This window comes from Gossypium hirsutum, chromosome A03, assembly GCF_007990345.1.
Source record: "Gossypium hirsutum isolate 1008001.06 chromosome A03, Gossypium_hirsutum_v2.1, whole genome shotgun sequence".
In the NCBI taxonomy this organism is placed as follows: Eukaryota; Viridiplantae; Streptophyta; class Magnoliopsida; order Malvales; family Malvaceae; genus Gossypium; species Gossypium hirsutum.
This window is the reverse complement of record NC_053426.1, coordinates 108993354-109018909: the sequence shown is the minus strand read 5'-3', so window position 1 is coordinate 109018909 and position 25556 is coordinate 108993354. Positions and strand designations below refer to the sequence as shown.

The window sequence follows — 25556 nt, the reverse complement described above, 5'->3', positions numbered from 1 at the left end:
TTAGTTAATGGCAAAGCAAATTCTTCGAATATCACCATTTGTGCCTGTCTTCATACCATTGTTACTTATCTTAACCATAGACCTTGCGAATTCCACGTTATAATTCAATGACGGTGAGACTTTCTCACCCAAGAAACGCTGCACAAAGGTCCCGGTGGAGGAATCAGTCCATAATTTTTTATCGCACTTGAGTATTTCCCTACCATTCCTCAAGTTAACAAAGAAGGAGGTGTCAAACCTGTTTCCACTACCGATGTCCAAATCAATGCGCCTTGTGCCGTCACCGTTTTGTAACGTCTCCTAACCCTATACCGTCACTAGAATAGGGTTACGAGACATTACCAGTCAGTACAGTCCAATTCTGGTCATTAATTAAAATAAATATTCATACTCATCCTAGTTTTAAGATGTCGTCCTTTTAATGGGCCATCGCGGTCTAATATGAACAATAAATTCAATTCGGGACTAATTTAGAATCACTACGAATTTTTAGTAAATTTCAAAATTCATATTATATACCGTTGTCAACCATAATTTACTCATTTCATCAATACTTCTACAACCTAAATGACTCTCATAAAACATCCTAGGTACATGCCATTACCAATACTCAATATACTTTACCTCATTGAATTCGGGATCGGTCTGGGATGCTGATTCAACGGTCTAGCTTTAACTTAACCTGCGCACGAAAACAAATCGTACACTGAGTATACACTCAGTGGTATTTCTATAATCTGAACACTTAAACAATTATAAAACATATTAATTTATATATATTGAGCTATTCAAATTTAATGAGAATTCAAACATTCACTTTCCAACCAATGTTTTGGTCTACTTTAAATTTCAAATAATTTATTATTTTTCAATAGCAATTAATCAATCAGTAATGTTCATTAACACTTAGAATAATTATTTATTCAGTAACAGTCAGTTATTCGGTAACAATCAATTATTCAATAATAACCAGTTATTCAATATCGATCAATTGATCGGTTATCCAGTAACAGTCAATTATTCAGTAAAATCAGATATTCAGTAACTATTAAGTTATTCAGTAGCAGTCATTCATTCAGTGACAATCAGTTATTCAGCAATGATCAATTATTCAGTAATATTCAGTTATTCAGTAACAGTCTAATATCCAGTAACAGTCAATTATCCGGTAACAGTCAATTATTCAGTAATAATCAGTTATTTTATACCTTTATTTACCCCTATTAACATGACCCGGACTCAGACGAATACATGGATCCAACCAACACACCAGTACGGCACATAGTGCCTCATCGGCCGAAGCCGGAACAGTAACAGTAGCAGTACGGTACACAGAGTACCTCATCGGAACAAATCCGGAACAGTAACAGTAACAGTAACAGTATTCAACACACGAAGTACTGAATCGGTAACGGTAACAGTAACAATATTCGACACACAAAGTGCCGAATCGATAACGGTAGCAGTAACAATATTCGACACACACAGTGTCGAATCGGTAATAGTAGCAGTAACAATATTCGACACATAAAGTACCGAATCGGTAACAGTAGCAGTAACAATATTCGACACACAAAGTGCCGAATCAGTAACAGTAGTAGTAGCAGTAACAGTAACTAGCACATAAGTGCCTAAAATATGGCACATAAAGTGCCCGATCAGTAAAGTCGATAAATCCCGTAATCTTCCAATCCTATGGCATGCCAATTATATCCGACTAGCCCGACAAGTTAATAGGAAATTTAATCAATTTTACTTAATATTCATATTTACCCCTATTAATAAGACTCGGACTTTGGCGGATATACGGATTCCAACCAAACACACCAGTATGGCACTCAGTGCCTGAAAAATTCCAAATCCTATGGCATGCCAACTATATCCGACTCAGTCCGACTAGTTAATAGGGTATTTATTTCAAATTCGCTTTCAATTCAATCACAATTTCTCATATTTCAATATCCAACCAATACACATTTCAATTAATCACAATTCCATTCCATTCCATTCAATTCAATTCAAATTCACTTTTCCACTTTCTAATCAATATACAATTCAATACCAATATGTATTTCAGATATTCACATATAATCATACTTCGGTTCAATTCCAACAACTTTTCAATCAATACACAATTCACATATTTACACATATTCATAATTTATTTTATTTTTATTCAATTCATATTTATTTATTTATTTATTTATTGTCCAATCAAATTTAAAATCACTAATTTCTTTTCAATCAATATACATTTCAAATAATCACATTCAATTCAACTTGGTTCAATTCCATATCATCCAATCAAAGCCATTCCAATATTAACTTCTCATGTATTTTATTTGTTTCACTTTTCCAATCAATTTACATTTTAATTTCAATTTCAATTTCAATTTCAATTCAATAACAATTCACATATACTCATAAATTAATTCAATATAATCAATATTCAATCCAATTCATATAATCATCTCAAAACACCTACTACATATATATATTAAATAATAAATCCAACAATTTTTAAGTGTTAAGTTCGGATTATAAAAATACAAACCATAATTTTTGAGCTAACTCCCGTTGACTTTGTCTTGTCCTTTCTTAGCTGAGATTTTCGGTACCACATTAACTACGAAATTAATACAATTCATAATCATTAATACATTACTAATTTATATCTTGAGTTACAGAATTCTAAATTAAGATCCGCTAATTTCTCCTGAAACTAGACTCACAAATCTTTTTACCATAAAATTTTCAGAACTTTTCGTTTAGCCATTAAATATAGTTTATTCTTTAAATTTACCCATATTCTGCTGTCTGACAGTTTCGACCCTTCTTCACTAAAAATTAATTATCTCACAGTACAGAACTTGGATAATATTCCCATTGATTTCTCCTGAAAATATACTCATTAGGGATTCTAAACATATAACTTTAAGCCTCTCATTATTTTTTTCAATTTTTAGTGATTTTCCAAAATCAAAACAAGGGAACTCGAATTCATCCTGACCTTGTCTAACAAAACTCATTATATCTCATAATTTACAATTCAATTGCTTACATCGTTTCTTCTATAAGAAATTAGACTTAATAAGCTTTAATTCAATATTTTATTCATCCTATAATTCAATTTATACAATTTTTGGTGATTTTTTAAACTTAAACTACTGCTGCTGTCCCAAACAATCATAATACAAAATATTGATTTTCTACTTTAATTTCAATTTAATCCTAACTAAATTCACTTACTTTCCTATCTTAATTCATACTTTATTTCTACTCAATTTTTAACCAAACTTAGACATAATTATCTATTTTTCATCATAAAACCATAATTTCAAAATTCTTTCAATTTAGTCCTTAAAGCATAAAACTTATGAATCACTTTACAATTCAATCCTTATTTTATTTGTAACTTGAATTTCTATCAATTTAGCCCTTAATTCATCTTTTTGTTCAACTTAATCAACACATAAAAATTCATTAACTTCCTAACTTTTGATATAATTCATGTAGTACTCTTCTCTAGAATTCCATAAACATCAAAATTGCAAGAAAAGGGATCAAATTGACTTACCTAGTAAAGCTTAAGGCTTCAAAAACCCCAATTTTCCTTTTGTTTTTCTTTCCTTCCTTTCTTTCCCCTGTTTCGTCTCCTTCTCTGTTTCTTTTTCTTTCTCTCTTTTTCCTTTTTTTTACTTTATATATATAATATAATAACAATAATAATAATGACTTTATTAAATATCTACTTAATATCAAATATTTATTTTACACTTGGGCACACATATATTATTACATTTGTATTTCATCCTCACCATACACTTGTCATTTTACATTTATTTATCATATAAATATATTATAATATAATTATTTATTTAATAAATATCCATTTAATATCAAATACATATATTACAAATGTATGTATTTTTTTATTAATACATTTGTACCAAATCATTACCATACACTTGTCTTTATTTAATCCATTCATCATATAATATCAATTTAATAATAATAAATACATTAATTATTTACTTAAATAATAAGTAAATACATACATGTATTACAAATGTATGTGTAATACTTATTACACATGTATTTTATTTTTGCCATACACTTGGCACTCCTTTGGCTTATTTACTTATTTAGTCCTTTCAATTTTTTTATCCTATAATTAAACTTTCACACTTCATTCAATTTAATCCTTTTATCTAATTATCCTTTATTTAAGCTAATTCGCGTCATTAAACTTTAATAAATCACTCTGTTAACTTCGTAAATATTTTTAATAAATATTTACAAATCTATTTTTCAGAAACGGAGACCCGAAAATGCACTTTTTCGATAACTGTAAAAATTCAGGTCATTATAGTTTTTGTGGGCAAAGTGCTTGCAGTTGAGGCACAAATGCTGGGTTGATTCTGGGATCTGGATCACCTTTGGTGAAGTTGTATAATCTGTGGTTAGAAAGGAGGCGAGCTGAAGTCCTTATGGTGGGTGCGTCCTCTTGTGACAACAGCAAACATATGTTAAGCCAACCTCAACCAGAAGCAATATTAATCAGATAAAAGCTTTGGAACATTATTAAAGTAAAATTACTTACCAACGAGGGCAACAAGGTCTTGAGTGTTGAAACCAAAGGCGGGGAACTTTTGCTTTTGAGAATCAATTGACTCTTTAAATCCAGGCAAAATGGCCCAGTGTTCAAAGGTGGCAACTACAGCAACAACATGCATGCAACCATACAATCATGCACGAGTATGTAAGTGACCGAGCATCACAGCTGAAGCATACTATTGTCCAAGGAGTAATTCGATTGGCATGTCTATATGACAGTTGACTTTTGTTGTTTCAATGTAACCTTTTGTATTTGCTAAGGTTTAGTTAGATACTTAGTTGTTTTAGTAGCTGTTTAGGAAGTCATTATGCTGATTTAACAGGTTATTTACTTGCACAAGCAAGCTTTGTTTTTTACCAATGTAATCCATCTACTTATGTACATGTAATTTTGAACTTTTCAAGTAGCAAGTATAGCCAACTTGTTCTCTCATTTTGTTCATCCGATTTTGCTTCTGTTTTGAGCTTTCAAACATAAAATTTCTTTGCTTTGTTTCATCGAACATTTGATTGAAACTTAACACATACTTTATTCGGGTTTATTACTTTGTTGCTCCAATTTCAACAAGAGGTTCATATTTTATCCAGGTAAATTAGATCTGTTTCTCTTCCTGTGTGAAAAAACTCAACAAATGGTATCAAGAGCCTGTTGTCTTTGACGGCCTTGGTTGTGTATAGTTTGTGGCTGACTCGTGTTTGAAAGAAAGAAGCAGGAGCTGTTACTGTTGGCCTGTTTTTAAATTGCTGCAAGTATGAGCTTCTCACCACCACCACCACCACCACCACCTGTTTTTCCTGGTGAAAATTACAACATCTGGGTTGTGAAAATGAGGACATACCTGCAGGCATAGGACCTGTGGAATGTGGTCCAAAATGACACTGAGCCACCTCTCCTAAGAGCAAACCCAACCATTGCTCAGATCAGACAGTATAATGAAGACTGTGCAAAGAAGTACAAGGCCGTGTCATGCCTTCAAAGTGGAGTTTCAGATGTGATTTTCACAAGGATAATGGCCTGTGACAGTCCAAAGCAGGCATGGGACAAACTCAATGAGGAGTTTCAAGGATCTAAGAAGACTAGGCAACAGCAACTAATAAACTTGAGAAGGGACTTTGAGAATCTGAGAATGAAGAAGTCAGAGACTGTCAAGCAATATGCTGACCGGATAATGGCCACTGTCAACAACATAAGATTGCTTGGGGATGATTTTAGTGACCAAAGGGTAGTTGAAAAAGTCCTAACAACCCTGCCAGAGAAGTATGAATCAAAGATCTCTTCCCTGGAGGACTCGAGGGACCTATCAACTATTCTATTGACAGATTTGATAAATGCTCTCTATGCACAATAGCAAAGAAAAGCAAACAGAATGGAGGAGTATTCTGATGGAGCCTTTCAAGCCAGAGATAGAGAAGGCTCAAACTCGAGCTCCAGCTTCAAAGGCAAGAAGCCTTAGACAGAAAAGAAGGATAAAGGCAAGAAAGAAGCCACCAAAAGAAAGTTTCCACATTGTGCTCATTGCAAGAAGACCAATCACCTTGAAAAATACTGCTGGTACAAGCCTGACATTCAGTGTAGAGGGTGCAAACAGCTTGGACACATTGAAAAAGTGTGTAAAAACAAACCAAAACCACAGCTACACCATCAGAATCAAGCTCAGACTGCTGAAGATGTTGAAGTACAGGAAGAGTATGTCTTCACAGCTTCTTGTTTTGCAAGCTCGAGCAAAGTTAGCAAGATGTGGTTGATTGATAGTGGGTGTACTCATCACATGGATTCAAACAGAAGCATGTTCAAGGAGCTAGACACCACTTTTGTGACCAAAGTCAGAATAGGGAATGGTGAGCTCATAGAGGCCAAAAGCAAAGACAAGGCAGTGATTGGCACAAAGTCAGGAAACAAAACTATCTCTGAGGTTCTCTATGCACCTGACATTGACCAAAATCTACTAAGTGTTGGTCAGTTACTGGAAAAAGGCTACTCTCTCATTTTTGAAGGCAAGGTGTGTGTGATCAAAGATGCTGTTGACCAAGTGTTAGAAACAGTAGCCATGAGTGATCGAAGTTTCACTTTGGATATAAACCAGCTAGAGCCAAAGACACATATGGCTCAGGCTGATGAGTCAAGTTTGTGGCATAGGAGGCTAGGCCATGTGAACTACAAGTCACTTGGCCTACTGCACAAAATGAGCCTAGTAGAAGACATGTCCTGCATTAAGCCAAAGAAGGATGTGTGTGAAGTCTGTCAGCTTGGCAAGCAGACCAGACTGCCCTTTCCTGCCAACAAAGCATAGAGAGCTCAAGAGAGGCTCCAGTTGGTTCATACAGACATCTGTGGACCCATGAAGACCACTTCCCCAAATGGGAACAGGTACTTTGCACTCTTTATTGATGATTGCACTAGGTTCTGTTGGGTAACTTTTTTGAAGCAAATTCAAAGCTTTGGCTAAAAACCAAGCCAATTGTAAGCTGAAATGCTTAAGGTCAGATAATGGGACTGAGTATGTGTCTCAAAGGTTCCGAAAGATATGTGATGATACTGGAATTCTTCATCAGCTAACAACCATTTACACACCACAGCAAAATGGTGTCTGTGAGAGGAAGAACGGAACAATTCTTGATATGGCCAGGTGCTTTTTGTTTGAGGCTAAAATGCCTAACAATTTTTAGGCTGAGGCAGTAAACACTTCAGTTTACTTGCTGAACAAACTTTTAACTAATGAAGTGAAAGGAACACCCTTTGAAGCTTGGTTTGGACAAAAACTAACAGTGTCACACTTGAGGGTATTTGGTTGTTTGTGCTATGTACTGGTTCCAGCAGAGAAAAGGACTAAGCTTGAAAAAATGTCCATGCCAGGGGTGTTTGTAGGCTACAGCAGTGTGAAGAAAGGCTATAGGATCTTTGATCCATTGACCAAGAAGATCATTGTGAGCAGAGATGTAAAGTTTAATGAAGAAGGGTATTAGAAATGGGATGGAACTAATGCAAGCCCACTTGAGGAAGATCAGAATAATCCTGACATGTAGCCTACTGAAATTGAAGCTGAATCTGAAGATGACTATGATGATGCACCTATTCGAGGCACTAGAACTCTGGCAGATATGTATGAAAGGTGTGCCATGACCATAGTTGAGCCATCCTGCTATGCTGAAACTGTAAAAGAGAAATGTTGGCAAGAGGCTATGGAGGCTTAACTGAAGATGATTCAAAAGAATGATACTTGGGAGCTGGTCAATAGGCCAGAAAATAGAAAAGTCATTGGTGTTAAATGGGTGTTCAGGACCAAGACAAATTCAGATAGGTCTCTGAACAAACACAAGGATAGGTTGGTTGTGAAGGGCTACAGTCAGCAGCAAGGGGTCGATTTCTTTGAAACCTTTGCACCTGTTGCAAGGTTGGATACCATAAGGCTGCTATTTGCCTTAGCAGCTCAGAAACAGTAGAAAGTGCACCAATTAGATGTGAAATCATCTTTTCTAAATGGACTTCTCAAGGAAGAAATCTTCATTGAGCAACATGAAGGATTTGAGGTCCTAGGTGAAGAACACAAGGTCTTCAAGCTCAAAAAGGCCTTGTATGGCCTGAAACAGGCTCCAAAAGCCTGGTATGATAGAATTGATGCCTACTTGTCAAGGCTCGGGTTCACAAAAAGCATTAGTGAGCCCACTCTTTATGTCAAGAAAGATGAAAAGGAGACACTGCTGATTGTGTCATTGTATGTTTGATGGCTGTCAATTCCACCAATATAAACCTACACCTAGTTTGCAAATTAAAGCAGTATAGGGAGTAGGGTCGATCTCACAGAGACTGGAATTACTGAAAATTGTTTGTTTCTTAACCAAATTAGGGTCTGGGTAGTTGTCGTGCCCGCGACTTTTGGGGGGGAAATAAAATATAAAACCTGAAATAAACACAAGAAAACGTAAAAAGTAAAAAGTAAAAGATGAAATAAAAATAAATAACAAAATAATTTAAAGGAAAATTAATAAAACTTAGCTCAGCCTTAAGCACGGGTTTTCCCGTCTTTGACCCATTCCTCGAAATTAGGTGAACTCCTCTTTTCCGATAAGCTAGTTATAGCTACCAAGGACGCCTCGGACACCAACTCTTCCTTGTGTAAATTAGTTATAGAACGTCCTATAACTAACCCTTACCGATTGAACAACCTACGAAACGTTCGTGATTTAGAACTCCGGTAGCTTTGCGTTCTAGAAGAGCCTAGCTCGAACCAATGCCCTCAAACGTTGGGACATTTAAATCCGGTTACTACTTCCCTTGACGGAACCAAAAAGCAATCCCCACTTGGCATGCCAATGTGTTCACGGAAGACCAATTAGACAATCGATCCTTTCGGAATTCCAACTGTACGTCTAGCCACACTAACTCAAACGATGTCTTTTTTGACTTAGTGTTGTCTAGACTTTGTGAGTTGACGAAGTCATACTCTTAATCAGGAGAAATAATAAATATCGAAAGTTGGGAGTTAAACAGCTCGGGTTCGTAACTCACGGGTTTCTTGACGGGCTTAACACTGACCTTAAAACTGAAAGGGGTTTAGTGTGGCATGAATTTAATCATGCTTGAAGGTTATGGAAATGATAGAAATTATATGAAAAAGGTAGTGGAAATGGATAGGAAAAATATTTGCAAAGAGAATTAGACAAATTTTGTAAAAAGAAGACAAAATAATCTAATGCTCAATTGAATTAAGAAAAAGAAAAACAAGGTGGATAATGGAATTCCAAAATGAAATAGGAATGTAAAGACAATTGATTAATGGATGATTTCTTAAGAACTAAAACCCCCTATTTATATAGATAGGGTTTACTAAAAATAGCTTAAGAAAATTAATATAAAATCTAAAATAATAGTAATTAAAAATAAATAAAATTAAAATAAACTTAAAATAGAATTTCCTATTTTTGGCTTTTTACAAAGTCAAATTTATGACTAGTCCTTGGCTTGCTCCATCTTTTCGCTTTGGCCCATTCCAATAATTTTCTTCTAATTTGGCCCCTTTTCCGCTTACTTTTGATCAATTGCATCCCTGACAAGAATTAAATCATAAAAACACTTAATTAGTAGGGTTCAGTTCATCAATAAACCAAATTAAGCACAAAAAATATGCAATTTGACATGTTTATCAAATCCCCCCTACTTAGCTCATGCTTGCCATCAAGCATGTTGTTCTTTCAAACATTAAATTTATTCTACAATTCATTAAAAATCGAGCCTCTTTTCCGCATACATAATCAATGTAAACAACTTAGGCAAAAATAAACAAATGCTCAAGATACAAAGTTCGAACATCAAGTGTAATAAAATTGAAATATGTGAACTAAATAATTTTACTAAATTGAGTTTGACTCCAATAATTTGCAAGGCATTATTTAATTAGCTAAGCATTAGAGAAATAAAATTATCGACGTGGACAAACCTTTTTACGTGAACTAGGATGACAACCCAAGCACCCTATCCCGGTTACTCAGTTCAAACCGTCTTAAATTTATTTATTTATATATTATTTCTTTTTTTTCTCTTTTTTTTTGAAAGCTCAGTTAGCGGAATGTTATAAGTTATCGATTTGTCACTCGAACCTTTTTACGCAAGACAAGATGACAACCCAAGCACCTTACCTCGGTTACTCAATCCGGTCACATTTTCGAACTTCATTCATAACTTGAACCTTGATTTACTCGCTTATTTATTAATGCACAAGCAAATACAATTTTCCAAACAATCAATTTATGAAAAAAAAATCTAGCTACATATATCAATTTTAAGACACAAGTGTTGACTAACCTATATACTTGAACATTTTAATTCAAACTTTGCCCAATTTGTCCAAATTAACTGAGTATGAGATTAAAGGCTCAATGTGTAAATAAACTGTCGAATGAACTTAATGCAAGATTTAACACATGCAAAGAAGCAAAAATCATGCATGTTTACCATCCATCCCCCCTACTTAATCAATGGTTGTCCTCAAGCATAGATTATATGAAATAAAGTTTAGTAACTCAAACAACAAGCAAAGAGAAATTTATATGAAATAAATTCTTCCCATGTGTTTCAACTGATGTTGTTGGCATTGGAAAATAATTGTTAGCATTTAGCACTGTGTGCCCACGCTACCATCATTATCTGACTTCTGCAAAACCTCTATTACTGTAACACCCCTAACCCGTATCCGCTGCCAGAACAGGGTTTCAGAGCATTACTACCATTTACAGATCATTAAAAAAAATTTAAATACTTACCGATTCAATGCATCATATAAATAAATATATTACCATTCAACAGTTTTGACACTTGTATAAGCATCAAACAGCAGCATTGTTAGTATACTTGCACATATCTGATATAAATTCAACATTGATATATCTATTTTCTCGACATATCGCACTTGAGTTTAATAATAGTCTCAACTTACATAATTTCCTTGTATCAACATATCAAAGATAATCATATATGTACATGTCATGAAACATATCATGCTCTTACCGTTTCTTCATAAGCATATATCATTCATTTCATTATATCAATATTTCATGCTCTATCATTTCCATATATTTTATGTATATTTATTCCGGTAATAGTTTATATTAAACTTAACATAAATTATATTCCATGTACTTATACTTATTTCATTTATCTATCTTTATAATTATTTCATATAACCATTCGTCATCTGATACATATTACCTGAATATCAATTGTTCAACAGATGTCATAGCGTCTCCCATCCACGGTCTTATTTATCTTTGACATGATGCCATAGTGTCTTTCAACTATGGTCTTACTCATTTTTTTGTCATGTTGCCATGGTATCTTTCAACCATGGTCTTATTCATTTCATGTCACGCTGCCATGGTATCTTTCAACCATGGTCTTATTTATTTCCCGTCATGTTGCCATGGTATCTTTCAACCATGGTCTTACACATTTCATATCAGGCTGCCATGGTATCTTTCAACCATGGTCTTACACGTTTCATATCAGGCTGCCATGGTATCTTTCAACCATGGTCTTACACATTTCATATCAGGTTGCCATGGTATCTTTCAACCATGGTCTTACACATTTCATATCAGAGAGCACACTCTCGCGAACCTCATCCTTACAGTGGGATTACCAGTCCAGGCTAAATCCCCTGTAATATAAACTCATAGAGTATTGTCGGGATTACCAGTCCAGGCTAAATCCCCTGCAACGACAATTACTCTAATGAGCTTGGATCTGAATTACCAGTCCAGGCTAAATTCAGACCCTAATTCGGATAACCCGTCCGGGCTAAATCCATTTTACACATATTCTTCGGGAGGGCTATATCAAGATAGGATCACCCGTCCGGGCTAGATCCTTTTTACCGTCAATTCCTTTTCAGAGATCCATCGAATTTTCCTTTCATTCAAACGGGATTTCTTCCCATTTTATCAAATATATCAATGTTTCATAAATTTTCATACAATGAACATTCAAATCATATTCATATCAAAAACATGCATTTCAAGCATTTAAGAATATAATTCAAGTTACATGAACTTACCTCATTGCTTGTTTGTGTTTATAATTTCAGTAATCCGATATCTTTTCTTTTCCATGATCAAGTCTCATATTTGAGTCGTCCGGATCTTTATAAATAAATTTGATCATCATTTTCATTCATTTCATATTCTAATGCATTTAATTAATGCTCTAGGTAAAATTATCATTTTGCCCTTAACTTTTAATTAATGACGATTTCACCCTTAGGATTAGGAAAATAAAATTCTTGCAATTTAATCCTTATTTCCAGCTATTATTCTCATATATATATTGATAACAGTCCATGAATTCTATAAAATATCAGAATTTTCCATAATTTCAACACTTTTCAATTTAATCCCTAAAACATGTTTTCCCCCGATCTTGAACTAAATTAATAGTTTCATTCAATTTTGTAATTTAAATAATAAAATAATCCATTTCATGCAATTTGGTCATTTCTGACATTTTTATAAAATTGCCCATAAAGTTTTATTTTTATTCAATTTAGTCCCTGAGCCTAAAATATGCAAATTAGCCATGCTAGATGAATATTCATACATATTTTTCCTCCTCCTCCTCTCCATTTCACATCCTTAATGTAGATAACACACTTGTAAGTAACATTATCCATAATTTTTATTATTTACTTTTATGAATATTCAAACTATCCATCTATGTCATAGTCACTAAATTATTTATATATGGAGCTCTAGAACTCTAAATTAAGATCCGATAATTTTCCCTGAAACTAGACTCATATATCTTCTTAGCATAAAATTTTCAGAATTTTTGGTTCATTCAATAAGTACAGTTTATTCTTTAAATTTACCCCTATTCTGCTGTCTGACAGTTGTGACCCTTCTTCACTAAAAATAAATTATCTCTTTATACAGAATTCAAATGATGTTCTTGTTTGTTTCTATCAAAAATAGACTCATTCCTAATTCTATAAATATAAATTTAAGTCCATAATTATTTTTATTCAATTTTTTATAATTTTTCAAAGTCAGAACAGGGGAACCCGAATTCATTCTGACCTTGTCTCACAAAATTCATTATATCTCAAAATTTACAAATCTATTGCTTACACCGTTTCTTCTATGAGAAACTAGACTAAATTATATTTAATTTAATATTTTTTTCATCTTCTAATTCGATTTATACAATTTATGGTGATTTTTCAAAGTTAGTCTACTACTGCTGTCCAATACTGTTTTAGTACAAGATATTAATTACCATGTTATAACATCCTTATTTTCTTTTTCTACACCATTTCTCATCACTTTCTCTTATTTTCTCTTCACTAACATATCAAGAACATAAGACCTTATGTAAGAAAACTCTACTATAACATCATTTCCATGTTTTATCAATAATAACAAACTTAAAAACATATTGAAATCTTGATATACTTACCTTGTTCTATTGATACTAATCTTTAACTTGATTTTCTCTCTCCTCCAGCTTCTATTTCTTGAATCCAACTTGATATTCTAACTCCCCATGGCCTCCTTAACATTTCTCTCTCTTAGTAGCAATGGAAATTCTTTTGATTTCTAAGTGGAAATGGTGAATTTTTGGTGGAAGGACCAAATTGTAAAGAAAAGAAAATTTCTTTCTTTTCCTTCTCTTCTAACGTTGGCTGCATGCATGGAAAGATGATGAAAATTCTTCATCTTTCCTTCCTTTTATACTAAATAATTAATAATAAAATAATATTAAAATATCTCATTAAAATAATATATATCTAATTAAATAATCATAAAATATCATCAACATCATCATTACTTTCTAGATTTCTCTCTCTTCCAATTGACCATTTTGCCCTTTATTATCTTTTAAAATTCCATCCTTGAGTCATCATTTAATTTGGTAAAATTGCAATTTAGTCCCTCATAGTTCTTCACCTATTCAATTTGGTCCTAATTCATCCATTTTCCTTAGTTTCTAGATCATTCCACTCTTAAAATATTTACACTATTGGTCCTTTAACTTTTTCATATTTACACTTTAACCCCTTAAATTTTGAGTATTTACTCTTGTGCAACAAAACTTTTCTCACTTTTACAATTTAGTCCTTTCTTGAATTAATATATCATAATATACTTCTTAATATTGACATAACTCAAAATTTCCCTTTATGTCACTTTATTTCCTTATTTTACTATATCAATGATAATATCTTACTGTAAAAATTTTCAGGGTATTACAATTACGTTCCTGAAAATAGAAAATTCACTAGATTAAATAAAAATTTATTTATTTACAACCTAAATCTTACTAAAACTCAAAATTAAATAAATGAAAATAAATTTGGGTTGCCTCCCAAAAAGCGCTTTTGTTTAACGTCGTTAGCTCGACGACCATGAATGTTATCTGTTTGGCTTATTGAGACTTAATTTTTCCATCTCATGCACTTGGATGTTCTTGCAGAAAAGTTTCGACTTTTGCCCACTATCTTTGAAGCCCTTCCTGGATTCCCCTATCATTAGGGGATTGAGTTGTCTTTGAGCTTCTCCGTCCAAGTTTGCATTTTTCTCTGTCGAAATCATTGTATGTTCTGGAAACGGTTTCAGCTTTAATTTGGAGGCTTTCATGACAGCTTCACATATTGGTTTTTTTATCATTGATAATTCCTCCTGCTTAACATCGAGATCTACATTCCTGCAAGGCACAATTTGTAACTTATTATTGGGATGTCCCATATCATCATAAACATTAAACCTCACCACTTTACTGTCAAATTCCATGGTAAGTGTTCCACTCCAAACATCAATTTTTGTTCGTGCGGTACTTAAAAATGGTCTCCCAAGAAGTATCTCAGACAAATTGACCGAGTTGTCATCCTTCATGTCGATGATGTAGAAGTCTGCAGGAAATATCAGCTCGTTTACCTTAACAAGAACATCTTCCAACACTCCTTCCGGATGCACTATGGATCTATCTGCAAGCTGAATAATCACACTTGTTTCCTTTAAAGGACCTGCGTTAAGTAGTTTATAAACTGACAAAGGCATAACATTAATTGATGCGCCTAAGTCACACATGGCTTTCTTAATGCCTATATTGCCTATCTCACAAGGAATAGCAAACATACCTTGGTCCTTGTATTTGGGTGGAACTTTCTTTTGCAGCACTGCGGAGACATTTTCTCCTACATTTACTCTTTCGTTACCTATTAACCTCCTTTTGCTAGTACACAATTCCTTGAGAAATTTTGCATAACGAGGGATCTGTTTGATAGCGTCGAGTAAAGGGATATTTACCTCCACCTTCCTGAATGTCTCGAGGATTTCTTTTTCCTCCTTCTCTTTCTTATCCGTTACAAGCCTCACTGGAAAAGGATGTGGCATCACAACTGGTTTCTGAACTTCTGATTCTGGCCTTGCTATTGGATCCGAGATCTATTTTTCCTGTTCCTTTTCTTGCCTATTATTTTTGGTTGGAACTGTTTCTAGAACCTTTCCGCTACGAAGAGTTATTGCACTGACATTCTGCCGAGGGTTCAGCTCTGTTTGAGAAGGTAGTTTACCTTGAGACTCCAAGCGATTAACTGCCATCGAGAGTTTACGAACTTGATTAGTTAACTCTTGTATTGATGCGTTTGTCATCTGTTGATATTTTTCAGCATCGGTAGCAAGTCTTTCCATGATAGCTTCTAGAGATGTGCTCAGCTTATGTTATGGTGGTGGTTGCAGAGGTCTCGGTTGGTATGGTAGATTATATCGGGGATTAGCTCCGTAATTCAGGTTGGGATGATCCTTCTACTCGGGATTGTAGGTGTTGGAGAAAGGATCATAGTGTCTTTGCGGAGGTCCTGGAAAACCTCCGATAGCGTCAATATATGCTGTTGAATTGTCGTTAAGGATTGGGCACAAATCCGTCGGGTGTTCAGACGTAGTACAAATTCCACATAGTGGGGTCAAACTCTTCTTTTCTGTAAGCAAAGATTGAACAACACTTGTAAGCTTATCCAATTTATCTTCTAAAGATGAAATATTTACCCCATTAACCCGTCTTGTCGGTTCCGAATTTGGCCGATATTGTTGAGAATTTGCCGCCATGGTGGATATTAGCTCTCTTGCCCTTTGAGGGGTCATATTCACAAGCACTCCTCCGCTAGCAGCGTCGATCATCTTCATTTCCATAGGGAGCAAACCCTCGTAGAAATATTGAAGAAGTGATTGTTTGGTCAACCCATGTTGAGGACAACTCGCACACAGTTTTTTGTACCGCTCCCAGTAATCGTAGAGCGATTCACTCTCCAATTGGCGAACTCCCACTATGTCCCTCCTAAGCTCGGCTGCTCGTGACGCTGGGAAGAACCTGTCAAGAAATACACGAGATAAGTCATCTCACGTTGTGATAGAACCGGGAGGTAAGTAAAATAATCATTCTTTTGCTGTATCAACTAAAGAAAAAGGAAAGGCCCGAAGTTTGATCTCATCCTCGGGTACTCCTTGAGGTTTCATGCTTGAGCAGACCATGTGGAATTCTCTCAAATGAGTGTGTGGATTTTCGTTCTTCAGGCTTCGAAAAGTGGACAAAAGGTGAATCAAGCCTGACTTCAATTCGAAAGGAGTTCCTCCGGTTGGATAGTTAATGCATAATGGTGTTTACTCGTTGGGAGCAGAAGTTAGTTGATGAATGGTTCGGTTGGCCATCCTTTCTAGTTCACCGAGGTTTCCTTTTGTTTCAAAGAGTGGTTCGGTCTCAGGTTCAACCTGTTCTACTCGTTTCCCACGTCGAATTGCTTCCGCACGAATTACTTTGCTCAATTTTTCAACGTCGGATTCTAGGATCCCCTGTCCTAGCTCAACTCCTGCTTTACTTGCATGTTTAAGAACTTCTGACTCTTTTCGTCGTGCTCGCGTCGATTTCTCGATCTCTGGGTCGTATTCGAGATCTCCTGATGAAAATCTGGTTATGAAGACAATTTAAACAATTGTAAGTGTTGCTAGTCCCCGGCAATGGCGCCAAAAACTGATGGCTGTCGATTCCACCAATATAAACCTACACCTAGTTTGAAAATTAAAGCAGTATAGGGAGTAGGGTCGATCCCACAGAGACTGGAATTACTGAAAATTGTTTGTTTCTTGACCAGATTAGTGTCTGGGCAGTTGTCGTGCCTGCGACGTTTGGGGGGGAAATAAAATATAAAACCTGAAATAAACACAAGAAAACGTAAAAAGTAAAAAGTAAAAGATGAAATAAAAATAAATAACGAAATAATTTAAAGGAAAATAAAAAAAACTTAGCTCAGCCTTAAGCATGGGTTTTCCCGTCTTTGACCCGTTCCTCAAAATTAGGTAAACTCCTCTTTTTCGATAAGCTAGTTATAGCTACCAAGGACGCCTCGGACACCAACTCTTCCTTGTGTAAATTAGTTATGGAATGTCCTATAACTAACCCTTACCGATCGAACAACCTACGAAACATTCGTGATTTAGAACTCCGACAGCTTTGCGTTCTAGAAGAGCCTAGCTCGAACCAATGCCCTCAAACGTTGGGACATTTAAATCCAGTTACTACTTCCCTTGACGGAACCAAACATCAATCCCCACTTGGCACGCCAATGTGTTCACGGAAGACCAATTAGACAATCGATCCTTTCGGAATTCCAACTGTACGTCTAGCCACACTAACTCAAACAACGTCTTTTTTGACTTAGTGTTGTCTAGACTTTGTGAGTTGACGAAGTCATACTCTTAATCTGGAGAAATAATAAATATCAAAATTTGGGAGTTAAGCAGCTCGGGTTCGTAACTCACGGGTTTCTTGACGGGCTTAACACTGACTTAAAACTGAAAAGGGTTTAGTGTAGCATGAATTTAATCATGCTTGAAGGTTATGGAAATGATAGAAATTATATGAAAAAGGTAGTGGAAATGGATAGGAAAATATTTGCAAAGAGAATTAGACAAATTTTGTAAAAAGAAGACAAAATAATCTAATGCTCAATTAAATGAAGAAAAAGAAAAACAAGGTGGATAATGGAATTCCAAAATGAAATAGGAATGTAAAGACAATTGATTAATGGATGATTTCCTAAGAACTAAAACCCCTTATTTATATAGATAGGGTTTACTAAAAATAGCTTAAGAAAATTAATATAAAATTTAATATAATAATAAATAAAAATAAATAAAATTAAAATAAACTTAAAATAGAATTTCCTATTTTTGGCTTTTTACAAAGTCAAATTTATGACTAGTCCTTGGCTTGCTCCATCTTTTTGCTTTGGCCCATTCCAATAATTTTCTTCTAATTTGGCCCCTTTTCAGCTTGCTTTTGATCAATTGCATCCCCGATAAGAATTAAATCATAAAAACACTTAATTAGCAGGGTTCAGTTCATCAATAAACCAAATTAAGCACAAAAAATATGCAATTTGACATGTTTATCAATGTTGATGACCTACTAGTCACTGGTAGCAAATATGAATTGATTGAAAACTTTAAGAAGCAAATGCAAGACATTTTTGAGATGACTGATCTTGGTTGGATGACATACTTCCTTGGTGTGGAGATAAATCAGGAAGAACAAGGGATTTTTATAAGCCAGCAAGCCTTTGCACTAAAAGTTCTAAGCAAATTCTGCATGTCAAAGTGCAAACCTGCTAGCACACCAGTTGCACTAGGAGAGAAGCTGTCAAGCACAAGTGAGCACGATCGAGTTGATGAAAGGGGGTACAGAAGTTTGGTTGGTTGCTTGCTCTACCTAACAGCAACAAGGTCAGACATTCTATATGCTGTTGGCTTACTCTCAAGGTTCATGCACTACTGCAATGTTGCACATTTTAAAGCAGCAAAGAGGGTCCCAAGATATGTTAAAGGGATTTTGATTTTGGTGTGAAGTTTGGAATGTCAAAGGAGCTGAAACTTGTTGGTTATTTAGATAGTGACTGGGCTGGTTCAGTTGATGACATGAAGAGCACATCAGGCTACTTCTTTAGTCTAGGTTCAAGTGTGTTCAGTTGGAGTTCAAAGAAGCAACAAACAGTAGCTCAATCCACTGCAGAGGCTGAGTATATTGCAGCTGCTACTGCTGTTAACCAAGCCATTTGGCTTAGAAAATTATTGGATGAATTAAATGCTAAACAGATGGAAGCAACTGAAATTAAGGTTGACAACCAATCTGCTGTTGCTATTGCCAAGAACCCTGTGTTCCATGGCAAAACAAAACATTTCAAGATCAGGTATCACTTTGTGAGAGAAGCTGAACTTGGTAAGGAAATCTGCTTGGTAAATTGTTGTTCGAGGGATCAGCTTGCTAATGTTTTGACCAAACCATTGACTGCTGGAAGGTTCGAGTGTTTAAGGAAAGAGATTGGAGTTTGTTGCCTTGTAGCCAAGGAGGAGTGTTCAAAGGTGGCAACTACAGCAGTAACATGCATGCAACCATGCAATCATGCACGAGCATGCAAGTGACCAAGCATCACAGTTGAAGCATGCTATTGTCCAAAGAGTAATTCGATTGGCATGTCCATGTGACAGTTGACTTTTGTTGTTTCAATGTAACGTTTTGTATTTGCTGAGGTTTAGTTAGATACTTAGCTGTTTTAGTAGCTGTTTAGAAAGTCATTATGCTGATTTAACAGGTTATTTACTTGAACAAGCAAGCTTTTTTTTTTTACCAATGTAATCCATCTACTTATATACATGTAATTTTGAACTTTTCAAGTAACAAGCATATCCAACTTGTTCTCTCATTTTGTTCATCCGATTTTGCTTCTTTTTTGAGCTTTCAAACACAAAATTTCTTTGCTTTGTTTCATCTAACATTTGATTGAAACTTAACACATACTTTATCTGGGTTTATTACTTTGTTGCTCCAATTTCAACAAGAGGTTCATATTTTATCTGGGTAAATTAGATCTATTTCTCTTCCTGTGTGAAAAAACTCAACACCCAGTTTATTCTTCTCTTTTGCATTTCATATATGTATGAAAGACATAATCAGCCGTTGCATTAATTAATAGGACTTCTAGTAGTATATGATTAAGAAAATACAATAATATGTTTACCAGAAAGACGGAGTCTCGAGCTGCAAGCGTTAGAATATCAGCGCATGAGACGACACCGGGACTTGCAGCTTCGAGCTGAGTTTTGGCACAGTAATAACTTCATAGCCTCTCAACATGATGTTGGGAGAGGTGGTTTTCTTCGTATTAGGGCCATCAATGAGGATGGAGGCGTCATAACAAAGCAGTCATGGAAGTGCATCCTCAGCAAGCCGGGTGCAATAGTTGGATTAGAACGAAAATGGGACTGAACTGTTGACCTAACAATGGATTCAGCTCGAGGGCATGTTTTTGCATAGAACCCAACTCGAGTTCCCTGAGCTTGCACCAATGCAGCAACCATGGCAAGCATGACGGTCATTACAAGGAAGAATCTAGGGTTGGTGTAAGCACCCTTCATTGTGATAGTAAACTGGGATTATAATTAAGGATAAAAAGATAATTAAGAGAAAAGATATGGTGTGTATGTCAAATGGCTGTATTTGATTTTGATATTGTGGGATAGGAGAGCAGAGCAGAGGTGGGGTTTATTTATAAGCCAAAGATTTAGTCAATACTGAGGAGGAGTAAAGAAAGTCGGCTATAAGGAATCGCCATTTGAAAGGAGTTAAAAAGAACAAGAAAAATAGAAGAAAGAGAATGATGTATTTTATTAATTAATAGGAAAATTTACAATGTTTTTCAAAGTATATATTTATAGAACATGATCATATGAAGATGATTATTTTTCATCCTAATGTATAAAAAAGATAGGGAGATGATCATTTTATAATGTTTATATCACCGTTTTTTTTTGAAATATCCACTTGCTGTATAAATAGGCCAATATTTCCTTTAGAAATGCAAAAGATTTAATCCAACAAGTTGTCTTCTTTGACCGACGAATCCAATTATGTTCTAAAAACACTAATTATATCATCAAATCTTGAAAGAATCCAAGTTCATAAAACAAAATAGATTTAATTGACAAGTTCAAGTACTAAAGTGAATAAAAAAAAGTATAGATACTAAAGTGGACCTAGTTCCCAAGTTCAAGGACCAAAATTTATATTATCAAATCTAATTGTCAAAATTTATATTATCACATTATCAAATCTTGAAAGAATCCAAGTTTAAAGAACAAAATAGATCTAATTGCCAAATTCAAGTACAGAAGTAAATAAAAAAAGTACAGTTGATAAAGTAGACTTAACTCTCAAATTCAAAGACCAATATTTATATTATCTCTTTTTTTAATAATAATGTACCATATTATTATTTACTAATATTACATAAAATTTATAGACTAAGCCATACATTAAATATTCTCCATATAATATCCCTTTTTATCTGTTGTCTTGGAATTTATTTAATTTGATTTCATCATAGTACGCGTATAGTTGAGTTTTCTGTCCTCTAAATAAAAAGTTTGTTGGCGCATCAGGAGACAAATACACAATAATAATTAGTGAAATGATTTCTTTACTTGAAATGTTTTCTTCAACAATCTTTATGTTAAATAATTTGTGTTAATTTCTCCTAATAATCAACGTTTGTAGAGATATGTTAACAGGACCCTATCAATAAATAATGGAGAGAAACAATTATTAAGCAATTGTTGTGAAATAAGTCAAACTACAAATGGATATAACGGAGCAACTATTATAACTAAAAGCTAAAATCTTCAAGTGTAAGGAAGATATAAAACAAAATTCAAATACTAATTCCATTGAAAAATATAATGATACAATTAAAAAAAAATACTAACATAGGGAAAAAATCATGTATAATATTTTAAAAAATTTGCTTAAAACACTTTTTAGATTTTTTCATCAGCTTCCACTAATTGATAAAAGAACCATCACCCTCCCTGATTAACTGCATAAAACTGCAGTTAAATTAGTTAATGGCAGAGCAAATTCTTCGAATTTCGCCATTAGTGCCCGTCTTCACACCAATGTTGCTCATCTTCACCATGGACCTTGCAAATTCCACGTTAAAGTTCAATGGCCGCGAGCCTCTCTCACCCAAGAAGCGCTGCACAAAAGTCCTGGTGGAGGGATCAGTCCACAATTTTTGATCGGACTCTAGTATTCCCCGACCATTCCTCAAGTTGGCGAAGAAGGAGGTGTCGAACCTGTTTCCACTACCGGTGTCCAAATCAATGCGCCTTGAACCGTCACCGTTTTGTGGGCAAAGTGCTTGCAATTGAGGCACGAATGCTGGGTTGATTGTGGGGTCTGGACCACCGTTGGTGAAGTTGTATAATCTGTAGCTAAAAAGCTGGCAAGCTGAAGTCCCTATGGTGTGTCCTCCTGCAACAAACAAGAAACAAATGTTAAGTCAACCAGACTTGATATTAATCAGATAGAAAATTTGGAACGTTATAGAAGTAAAATTACTTACCAACGAGAGCAACAAGGTCTTGAGTGTTGAGACCAAAGGCGGCGAACTTTTGCTTTTGAGAATCAATGGACTCTCTAAATCCAGGCAAAATGGTGGTATCCGATGCCAATGAAACCCTCCCATCTCTGCGTCCAGTAGGGACCGCCCAGTTTATTCCTCTCGTCTGCATTTCATATATGCAAGAAAAACATAATCAACCATTCATTGACAGAGCTTTTAGTAGTATATGATTAAGAAAACGTAATAATGTTTACCAGAAAGACGGAGTCACGAGCTGCAAGAGCTAGAATATCAGCGCATGAGACGACACCAGGACATGCAGCTTCTAGCTGAGTTTTTGCATCGTCAATAACTTCATACCCTCTCAACAATCTGTTTGGAGGGGCGGTTTTCTCCGTATTAGGGCCATCAATGAGGATGGAGGCGTCACATCCCTGAACAAAGCAGTCATGGAAGTGCATCCTCAGCAAGCCAGGTGCAATGTTAGGATTAGAACGGAAACGGGACTGAACTGTTGACCTAACAATGGATTCAGCTCGAGGGCATGTTCTTGCATAGAACCCAACTCGAGTTCCCTGAGCTTGCACCAATGCAGCAGCCATGGCAAGCATGACAGTCATTGCAAGGAAGAAACGTGGGTTGGTGTAAGCACCCTTCATTATCGTAGTTAGTAGACTGGGATTATTATTAAGGATAAAGAGCTAAGAGAAAGATATGGTGTGTGTGTCAAATGGATGTAATTGATTGTGAGTTTGTGGGATGGGAGAGCAGAGCAGAGGTGGGGATTTATTTATAGGCTAAAAATTTAGTCAACATTGAGAAGAAGTAAAGAAAGCCGGCTATGAGGAACCCCCATTGGAAAGGGGAAAAATGGGCTAATTCAAAATAACAATAATGGAGCAATGATGAGTTGGTAGACAATTAGCATGTAGCTGCTTGCCTGCTTCTGCTTTAAGCATAGTGGAAACGAAAAGCAAATTGCAATGGCGAGTTGTCTTTCAGTTTCACGTGAAGAACTAGTATTTTTTTTCAAACATCATTTATTTATTTATTTACACTGATATAAAAACATTTATTATCAATTTAACTTAGCCACCGGCTAATTTGAAAGTAGCAGCTTACCGCTAGCATGCAATGTATTAAGATTTTAGACCGAATTTAGTTTACTAAACTTGGTCAAATCTTCAAGGCTCTCATCTTCATTCTTTTGTGTATAATAATCATAATTTTGTATCGTTAGCTTTATATAATTCAACGAATAACACAAAACATGATTTTACCAACTAATTTATATATATATTTTTTCAAGAAATCTTATCAAATATTTAAAAACTCATCTATACCAAATTTGTCGACAAAGCAGGGAAATATAATTGGGATGCATTATTTTTTTTTTAAATTTAAACTTAATTTATGTTTGATGCATTGATAACGCATAAATTCTGTATCTGTTATAATTGGTATATTAATTTTTGTCCTTTAATTTTATAAAAAAAATCATTTTAACATCTTATTTAATTTTTTATCTTTTTATCAAATCACTTTCAAAATATGAAAAATGTAGCATTTGTTAACTTTTTTAAGTGAGATACACGTGGATGACATGCCAGCCAGTATTTAATTAATTTATGCCAGCCAATATTTAATTAATTTATTAAAATTTAAAAAATATTAAAATTGCTTTTTATAATTTTATAAAAATTTTAATGATTTTTAATTTGTTAAAATATTTTTTATAACTTTTTTAAAATTTTAATAAATTAATTAAATGTTGACATTTCATTCACGTGGCAAACTGTGTATTTCACATCAACAAAGTTAAAAAACAATAATTTTTTATCCATTTTGGAGTTATTTGACAAAAAAAATACAAATTTAAAAAGTAAAAAATTTTAATTAGAAAATTAAAATATTTTTTTTAAAATTAAAGAATTAAATAAATTATTATGTGATTAATCAAATTTTTTAAAATTAAATTCAAATGGCTTTATGTTTAATAATCTCTCATCATATTCAAGTCTTAGATGAAAATCACTACATCAAATATAAATTATATAATTATGTCCATCCCATCAAATTATTGTTTGATTCAATAAAAGTGTAAGTAAAAAAATATTGAGGACCTTGAAAAGCCACTATATCCAAAAGTCTTTGTAATCTATGAAAAAGGGATCATTGTAATCTTATTAAATTGCAAGTGTTTGTTTTAATGGGATAAATAAAGTAAGTAATTAGTTTTTGTAGTAAATAATGATTAAAACTGTTCGTGATTCTGGGTTTAATATATACAGTGTTTCCGAAGTAAATCCCTTTGTTAAAGACATGAAAAAGCGTGGTTATTTACTTTTTCTATTTCCGAGTCAACAGAAATAAATATCACATTATTCTTAATTGTGGCGGTGAATATTTGGAAATGACTATTTTAATAATTCAAACCTAATTAGTATTGACATTAATTATCAAAGAAAAACAGATAATTTGGTAATTGTACTGCTTTTCTTCAAGGAAAACAAAATATCGTTGACATTTTGATAAATGTGACAAAGTCATCCGACGACAAAAGTCTCCTTTTGCATGCCTATCTTAGTTCAATAATAATGTGAGTTCATTTTTGATACCGTTGAATATTAATAAATCAAATCATACCATCTTATTAAATTATTGGTTTTATTTTTAAAATCTGATATCATTTTATTTTGGATGCTTGATGGTAAAACAAATAAATATATAATTTTTGACAGTGCATCACATATAAACTTTTCTTTTTTTTTTTTACTTTCTACTTTCCTTTATCCTTCCTGTGTTTTTTAAGGTTGACTTAATTGTTTGTCTATGGTTTAATCAACTTGCATGAAGCGAGGTCAGCAGACTGAGGAGGTCGATCAAAAATTTAAAGACTGATCGACTACAGCTTGGCATCCTTAGCCATCATATCCGCCGTCATATTATGATTAATCCAAATATGCCATGGACGACTCAACTTTAGATTTCACCCAATTATGC

The 25556-nt window shown here is 34.2% G+C and overlaps 1 protein-coding gene and 1 pseudogene across 1 annotated transcript; both read right to left on the bottom strand.

The window, feature by feature from the left end:
- Positions 1-20568, bottom strand: LOC107949327 (peroxidase N1-like; annotated as a pseudogene).
- A 1223-nt stretch (positions 20569-21791) lies between these two features.
- Positions 21792-23314, bottom strand: LOC107948610 (peroxidase N1). Its single transcript, XM_016883225.2, has 3 exons — positions 22808-23314; positions 22554-22716; positions 21792-22462 (listed from the first exon to the last, which is right to left on the bottom strand). Exons 1-3 carry the CDS (start codon positions 23210-23212, stop codon positions 22047-22049), a joined length of 984 nt encoding a protein of 327 aa, XP_016738714.1. The 5' UTR covers positions 23213-23314; the 3' UTR covers positions 21792-22046.
- Between the last annotated feature and the right edge of the window lie 2242 nt (positions 23315-25556).